The sequence below is a fragment of the Nerophis lumbriciformis genome, linkage group LG04, assembly GCF_033978685.3.
Source record: "Nerophis lumbriciformis linkage group LG04, RoL_Nlum_v2.1, whole genome shotgun sequence".
NCBI lineage: Eukaryota > Metazoa > Chordata > Actinopteri > Syngnathiformes > Syngnathidae > Nerophis > Nerophis lumbriciformis.
Window position 1 is genome coordinate 12,177,500 of NC_084551.2, and position 9,222 is coordinate 12,186,721.

At 39.5% G+C, this 9,222-nt stretch overlaps 1 protein-coding gene across 1 annotated transcript in view; it reads left to right on the top strand.

Annotated features, from left to right (window-relative positions):
* Positions 1-7,787, top strand: part of rnf144b (ring finger protein 144B) — a 29,437-nt gene extending 21,650 nt beyond the window's left edge. The window contains exons 6-8 of the mRNA XM_061949030.2: positions 3,607-3,736; positions 3,834-3,923; positions 7,349-7,787. Coding sequence (XP_061805014.2) covers positions 3,607-3,736; positions 3,834-3,923; positions 7,349-7,591 — 463 coding nt within the window. The 3' untranslated portion in view covers positions 7,592-7,787. The remainder of the gene's footprint in view (positions 1-3,606; positions 3,737-3,833; positions 3,924-7,348) is intronic.
* Positions 7,788-9,222: the final 1,435 nt, after the last annotated feature.

Sequence of the window (9,222 nt, forward strand, 5' to 3'; positions counted from 1 at the left end):
GGTGCACGGTTGTTGTTATGGTCGTCTGTACTTCGGGCAACCTCACTTTTATTGCTGTTCGTCGGGGCTTTTGTGCCGGTGGCGGGTGGCCCGCTCTGTGAGCAACCATAACTCTATTTAAATTATTAGCTTCACTCTGCGGAAAGAAGGAAAGTGTTTTTAATGCTTAACTTGTCGCCGCAACTCGATCATTAGTTTGGATGTGCACACCAACGGAGCTTTGCCTTGCATTTCCGGGTTTGCGGGAACTAGCGGGAGGATATCTAGAGAACGGCGAGGCATGCTGGTGTGGGTTACTCTACGGGTTACTCTATCCCTTTGTCCCTCTCGGGGTCACAGAGGGTGCTGGAGCCTATCCCTGGTGCATTTATTTTTCCTAATATTTACGGGAGCTACTGTTGACCTGCTGATCAAGCATCAGTCATCATCTCACTCACTCTTACTCGCTCTCATATTCGGTCGCCCCCTGGTATGGCGTCACATTAGTGCCAAAAATCCGAGCGCATAAAAACTGTTATCGCGCGCTGATTCTCCACTTCGTGCACGCGTGACACCTTTTTGCGCGCGCGTGGTGACTTTTTGTGCGCGCGTGGTGCCTTTTTGCGCGCACGCGGTGCCTTTCTGCGCGCGCGTGACGCCTTTCTGCGCGCTCTCTGTGTACTCCTGGCATCTCTCCTCGCGCTGTCATGTTTCTTTTTGGCACTTTGGGGGCGGGTATGCTTAGACGGCCCCTTCTTTCTGATTGGCTCTGAGCATTTTTCATATGACCAATCATTCTCCAGTGTAGCAACGTTGTAGCCATCTTACCTCGGACAGCTAGCCTCAATCATTACATTGATGTCAATGGTACATGTACTAATTAAATTACCATAACTTGCTCGATTTTCGACCAATTTACAAACGGTTTGCCTTGTTACAAATCTTATTACATGTAGATATGACATAGGATGCTGTACCTGTTGAAATTACCTCTTTCACTTTAAAAAAAAAATGACTTAATTGTGCAACATAGTTGTGTAGGGTCAGTGTTAGTCAGTTCTCTGATTATTTTAAACTGTTTCAGAATACATTATTAAAAGCTATTTTTAACATTTTAAAAACAAAATTCAAAGATTATTTCATTAATTTTATGGCTGAATCAAAAGAAATTCCATAAATTAGAAAACAAATGTTCAAGAAGAAGTGAAAATATAAAATAATGTTATGGTTGGATGTTATTGCTGGTGGACCAGTTCTGGCTGAAAGATGTGATTATGGTGTTTGTTGTCTTATTATTTATTTGGGTCACATTTTGTATTACCCTGTATTGTGTTTATGTGGTATGAAATAACCTTCATCAGCGCGCGACATTTTTTTAATCCACTTCTTCCTCCGTAAATCTTGATACATATTGACGATGACCCGCCCTGCTATACTTCTGATTGACTCTAGCATTTTTCAGCATTTTTCGCCTGACCAATCAGAAAGAAGGGGCCGTCTAAGCATACCCGCCCCCAAAGTGCCAAAAAGAAACATGACAGCGCGAGGAGAGATGCCAGGAGTACACAGAGAGCGCGCAGAAAGGCGTCGCGCGCGCACAGAAAGGCACCACGCGCACACAAAAAGTCACCACGCGTGCGCAAAAGGGTGTCGCGCGCGCGCACGAAGTGGAGAATCAGCGCGCGATAACAGTTTTTATGCGCTCGGATTTTTGGCACTAATGTGACGCCATACCCTGGTGGTTGGCTGTTGATATGCCTTACCCACTTTGCTTGCCTTACCCACTTGCCTGCTTTTTAAATGTTAATATCGCCGCGACGATCACCCTCATTTAATCGTAGTGGCCAAAATCGTGATCACGATTAAAATTCGATTAATTGTGCAGCCCTAACTTTTTTGCACATGCTGTTTAGCGTGCTATATTTGGATCTTGGTAAATCAGGCCATAAATCGGTAACACTAATCCTTCCTGCCATGTCTTCTTATTCTCTGGCAGATGAGGTGAATATGCGGTGTGATAAGAAGCGATCACCTACTGTACAGAGTTGTATTGACAAGTTTATGTGCTCAAAATGTATTTATGAGCAAGGACAAACGGTTAGCTCCAAATCTACCGTATTTTCTGGACCATAAGGCGCACCGGATTATAAGGCGTGCTGCCATTGAACGGGTCTATTCAGGTCTTTTTTCATACAAAAAGCGCACCGGATTATAAGGCGCATTAAAAGGGTCATATTATGATATTTTTCTAAATTTAAAACATTTCCTTGTGGTCTACATAACATGTAATGGTGGTTCTTTGGTCAACATGTTGCATGTACTATGTTTTACAGACCATCTTTAAGTCGCTTTCTGACAGTCGCTTCAAGATGCGCCGTTTTGTGGGTGGTCGTGGACGAGCGGGCAAGGATGGGAGTGGAAGAAGTGTCAAAAGATGGAGCTAATTGTTTTAATGACATTCAAACTTTACTTAAATCAACAATGGAGCAGCAACTCCTCATCCGTGGCTCACTAGTGCAACAACAACGCCGGAAATGTGTCCTGTGAAAAACCGTCCGACCGGAACCCTCTAATATATATAAGATAGTGAAAAAGAAGAAGCTTATCGACTACAATGGCGGACTTGTGCAAATTTTCAGGACTTACGCAGATCTCAAATACACATCAGCAGGTACCAGAAGGTAAGAAAAGTTGGTTTTGCATAACATTGTGAAACAAAACACCAGATAATATGTCTGCTAATGGGTGCCATTTTGCGGTCCTTATACACACACCATAGTAATACTTGTATCTCTGACTACGGTAGCCGTAATGGGCCGACAAGCCATCAAGCGGTGCGGCTTCAAAGTCGTACTAAAACATTTTGACAGATTTTTGAGTGCCGTGTGTAATGTTCTTTATTTTCAATGGAACATTTAACATTTTGGTGTTGTTTACTGGCGTCATACTGCAGTCTACATGTATATCTTATGTGTGACTGCCATCTACTGGTCACACTTATCATTACACCATGTACTAAATAAAATTGCTTCGAGGTCGGTAAGCACAACCAGAATTATTCCATACATGAGGCGCACCGGGTTATAAGGCGCACTGTCGATTTGAGAGAAAATTTAAGGATTTTAAGGGCGCCTTATAGTCTGAAAAATACTGTATCTGTGGTGGTCCACATTTAACAAATAATACTAATAAATATAATAAATAATAGTAAATAAATAAATAATAATATAGTTCTTTGGTCAGGACTTTGGAGCAAAATGAATAAGGCGCATGTGTATCTTAAATTGTAAGTTTCAATGTGAGTATATTGTCTTTGGTGTCAGACCTGTGATTGACAGGTGACGAGTCAAACATGCAGTTCGGTTAGGCCCTTGCTTTACCGTAACCTTGAACAGGATTAGATGTACGGTAAATGGACGGGTGGTCGTTGTTTAAATCAAGAAGGGCTTTGCCTTAAATAGTGCTCTCAAAATGTCCCCGTCTGACTCCTAAAATAAATAACCCAGTTCCACACGAGCACTGACCCAGCCAGGACTGTGCTGTCTGCTGCTGTGATTTAGTGTTCTTGCTCGCCCCCAATGTTTGACATCTCTCGTCTCCTCCTTTCATCCACATGTAATGTGCCAGCCTCTCCGAGCTGCCCATCAAACAGTGTCCAAAGTGTGGCGTCTATATCGAGAGGAACCAGGGCTGTGCACAGATGGTGTGCAAATGCTGCAAGCACATATTCTGTTGGCATTGCCTGCAAAGTTTAAAAGTGAGTCCTGTATTTACAAAAAAACAAACAAAAAACACCTTTATGATATCACACAGGAGCATTTTCTTGTCTTAACGTGTGTGTTTTCAAATTATAGGGTGATATTTTCCTCAGGCATTACGATAAGGGGTCATGCAGAAACAAACTCGGCCACTCCAGAGCCATGCTTATGTGGGGCAGAACCAAGGTAAAGCAGCTCACACAACACCAATTTGTCATTTGGCAAACAAACTAAGGCTTGCTGGGCTGAAACTGAGCAAATATGGTAAACAATACATGAAACAGCCTGCATTTGGTACGGCGCCGATGCATAATCCCTTTAATGCACTGACCAGACTCCTATTACAGGTCATAAGAGCAGTGCACAAGCTGCACAAATGTTGTTTTCTAGTGTGACACTTCAGTAATCTGATCATGTCACTCAAAAGCGTGTGGTCTGGTTAGTTGTCGCACACCCGTGTGTCTATAAGTATCCTTTATCAGACATTAAACCGTCATAATCACCCCATAGCTAAATTTCTTGCCCTCAACTGTCGTCTCAGATTCAACAATATAAGCAAGCTTCTTCTGACTCAGCAATTTCATTTACATTTCAGGCTATGCAAAAACATGAATGGTTTCTGAAGGGCTATTGAAGGAGAATGTTTTATTTTATTTTTTATTTTTGTCCTGCCCAGCTACTCAGGCAAATCATATAGTTGATGTAGATGCCCATATCGGCGGTACAAATTTACTTTACAAAAGAGAAGTGTGGGATACTTCTCTTGTTGCCTTATTTGTATTTGACTTTAATAAATGGATTTATATTATTATTTGGTGCATGTTATCAGATCAAAGTCACTGGGGTATGTAAACTTTTGATCAGGGTCATTTTGGTACTTTCTTTTGTCATTTTGATTTAAAAAGAGTAAACACAGTTGTTTGCCAATAAATAGCTTCACACAACCATTAAGCATGAGTGGAAGAAAGGTTTTTGTGTTATCATTCATATTCTCTAGAATGGCCAAGAAATCATAAATTCTCCCAGGGTATGTAAACTTATGAGCACAACTGTATATTATATATTTTATTTATCAATAGTTAATTGTATTATTATTATTTTAAATTAAAAACTTACATTTATTTTCAAATAGGAGTTACTTTTCAGCCACCTTGTAGATCTTTGCGCCTCTTGTAGTCTTAGAACAATGGTCAAGTGTGTGCAGAGTTTAAGTGTAGTGCAGCAAATCATATTTTAATTAGCAAGTTTTACGCCTGCCTGTAAAAGCACTTTATTAAACACCATTATTACCTCATTTGCGTCTGTCTCTTGCACTATTGTTGGCACATAATTAGATTTTACCGTTGGTGCACAGCAGTTAATTTACTCATTTTATTACATTGGTAAAAGTATGTCAACATTACACCCGCACTGTTTGGAATGAAGGGCAATAACCTGAGGCGTATATTAAGTAAGGTCATTAATACATAAGAATGACCTGACACTTTACGTCGAGACTACAACGACCTCCAACATCGCCAACATTATGGAACCGCTGCAAACGGTAATACTTTGTGTTTGCCCGTGAAGAGCAATTCCCTCCCTATTTGCACCAAAAGCAAACTTCTGCTTTCCAATAAAGGATTACAGTGGATTTTCTGATGACATGTCATGTAAAAAACTGTCAGGTAAGTTGAGTAAAGCAATGTCACACATTGTTGTTTTAGTACAGTACCTCAATTGTCTCTTGTCTAATTGTAATGCTGTAAAGGGGACCTTTTTTTTTCTTCTTTCTTACATTTAAAACATTTCCTTGTGGTCTACACAACATGTAATACTGGGTCTTTGGTCACATTTTGTATAGCTTTTGTTTTACAGACCGGTTTACGGCCACAAGTGACAGGCTTGATTTATGATCCAGCATTAACTTTCACCGGCTCAGTATTTTAATAGCTGCATAAGCTAGTTACCTCTGTGTGATCACGGCACCGCTAAAAGTAGTTCCGCTTAACAATATCGCTAATGCTTGGTTAATATTCAGGTTACGAAATGTAAATGAAGGGCAGTTTTCTGGGTTTTTTTTTAAAGGCTTTATGGGTGCATTAAATTACTTCCATTAGCTTCATTGTTAGCCATCTCATACTTGCTGTATATTAGAAATTAGAATGGATAATAAAATAATTACATATGTCTTCTTCTCTTACATAGGGGTTGTGAATGACCACTAGGAAATGTTTTGAGAAATTAAAGCAATCATAATATGACCCCTTTAACATAAGCTAATTTCCAAGCAAGAAATGAACACTTTTGACATTGAATTGTGCCTACAGTTCCATTTTTGTACAATGTATAAACTTCATTAATTGATTCCAAGTGCAACTGTACTACAAAACCCAAAACCAGTGAAGTTGGCACGTTGTGTAAATCATAAATAAAAACAGAATACTATGATATGCAAATAATTTTAAAATTTATATTCAATTGAATACACTGCAAAGATAAGATGTTTAATGTTCAAACTGAGAAACTTAATTTTTTTTTCGCAAATAATCATTAACTTAGAATATAATGGCAGCAATACATTGCAAAAAAGTTGTCACAGGGGCATTTTTACCACTGTGTTTCATGGCCTTTCCTTTTAACAACACTCAGTAAACGTTTGGGAGGAGACCAAGTCTTTAAGCTTTTCAGGTGGAATTATTTCCCATTCTTGCTTGATGTACAGCTTAAGTTGTTCAACAGTCCAGGGTCTCCGTTGTGGTATTTTAGGCTTCATATTGCGCCACACATTTTCAATGGGAGACAGGTCTGGACTACAGGCAGGCCAGTCTAGTACCTACACTCTTTTACTACAAAGCCACGCTGTTGTAACACATGCAGAATGTGGCTTGGCATTGTCTTGCTGAAATAAGCAGGGGCGTCCATGAAAAAGACGTTGCTTGGATGGCAACATATGTTGCTCCAAAACCTGTATGTACCTTTCAGCATTAATGGTGCCTTCACAGATGTGTAAGTTACCTATGCCTTGGGCACTAATACACCCCCATACCATCACAGATGCTGACTTTTGAACTTTGCGTCTATAACAGTCTGGATGGTTCTTTTCTTCTTTGTTCCAAAGGACACGACGTCCACAGTTTCCAAAAACTATTTGAAATGTGGACTCGTCAGACCACAGAACACTTTTCCACTTTGCATGAGTCCATCTTGGATGAGCTCGAGCCTAAGTAAGTGTTTGATGAGCATTCTTCAACGTTCTCAGTCTTTTTTGCCACTTGTGCCAGCTTTTTTGAAACTTTAAGTATCTTGTCTTGCCAGTGTATTCAATTGAATATAGGTTAAAAGGATTTGCAAATCATTGTGTTCTGTTTTTATTTACGATTTACACAACGTGCCAACTTCACTGGTTTTGGGTTTTGTAATAACATAATCGCTATATAATCACAATGAAACATTCAAGCAATGAGCTGTATATTCCATTCTTCTTGTATTATTGTCAGCCACGTATTGTCGAGTTATTTATTGCTAAGCAACCACAACACTACTGCTTAAACATGTTGTGCATTATACTTTAAATGAATATTTATCTGCTATATATATTGTAATGTTACCTTTGGTTTGTTGCTCCTCAGGTGGTGGGTCTCCTTGTGGGGGTCACCATTGTGGTGCTGGTAACTTCTCCTCTCCTCCTGCTGGCCTCACCATGTATATGTGCTGCATATGCAATCCATGAACAGCGCAGAAAAATAAGAATAAGAAGAAGACACAGAAAAAGAAGACAGGCATTAGCCAACCAGACTACACCACATCCGATCACCTTCATGCATATGCAAGATTATGGCCACGATAGTGATGTCATCAACAAGTCGACATAATCAGCATCAGAACCATGCTCTGGTGTGTTTGAATGTTGGCAGTAGATGTGTGAGATTGCTTCTTGCACATGCACTTCAATCCCTCCCCTTATGTGCCAAAAGAGAGAAGTTAGATGCTCAAGTGCCTGAGACTACTGTGCCTGCTGATGACTTGGGTTTGTTTATTACCATATATATATATATATATATATATATATATATATATATATATATATATATATATATATATATATATATATATATATATATATGTATGTATATGTATATATGTATACATATATACTGTATATATATATATGAGAAAGACTGAAGGCTCTAAAATATTTTTTTGTAAAATCTGTTCAATATGTAATCAATATGTATATATGTTCACTATGTCTTCTCTTAAGAAGAAATTTCTGTTAATGTGTCTCAGTGAAATATTTTCTAAAAGTGCCATTGTTACTGAAATAAACAAACTATTGGATGTCTATTGTACTGTAATATGTTCTATCAACATTTTGATGTTGTGCATTTAGAAGGTGTTGTCCCGTATGCTAAAAAGGCATCAACAGAGCGTGCTTTAGGGGGAAATGGGGCTCGTTGTCACACTTATTTCTTCACTGTAGAGCAGGGGTGTCAAACTCGTGTTTGAGAACCACATCAAAACCATGGCTGTCCCCATAGGGCCGCTTGTAACAGTGAATTTACATCAAAAATATACGTATAATAGCGTAGTTAGACCATTTGCATAAGCAACTGTTTTTGATTATTATATATTTTTTACAAACAGAATGATGGATAAAATAGTTTTGAAATCACAAGTCACAATGACAAGCAGATTTTTAAGATTTTTTTTTTTTTTAAATCTGGAAACACCTTGCATGATCAGATAATATTAAAGCGCAACACATTTGCAATTGCATGCAGGACTTTTTCCTGTCTAAAATGAAAGAACAAACACATTTAGGCAGAAAATGCTTAAATATTTCTAGCCTTTGGCAGGCCAAATAAAATGTGATGGACCACATAAAATGATGTGGCGGGCCACATAAAATAAATGATAAATGATAAATGGGTTGTACTTGTATAGCGCTTTTCTACCTTCAAGGTACTCAAAGCGCTTTGACACTACTTCCACATTTACCCATTCACACACACATTCACACACTGATGGAGGGAGCTGCCATGCAAGGCGCTAACCAGCACCCATCAGGAGCAAGGGTGAAGTGTCTTGCTCAGGACACAACGGACATGACGAGGTTGGTACTAGGTGGGGATTGAACCAGGGACCCTTGGGTTGCGCACGGCCACTCTCCCACTGCGCCACGCCGTCCCGAATGTGATGGGCCACATAAAATGATGTGGCGGGCCACATAAAATGACGTGGTGAGCCAATTAAAATAATGTGACGGGCCATGGAAAATGATGTGATGAGTCTGACGACCATTAAAAATGTTGTGGTGGGTCATAAAATGTGGTGGTGGGACACTTAAATTATGTGGCGGGCCACTATAATGGTGTGTTGGACCACTGAAAATGATGTAGTGGACCATATAAAATGATGTTGGACCACTTAAAATTATGTGTCAGGCCACGTAAAATGACATCGTGGACCACATAAAATTATGTGGCGGGCCATGTAAAATGAT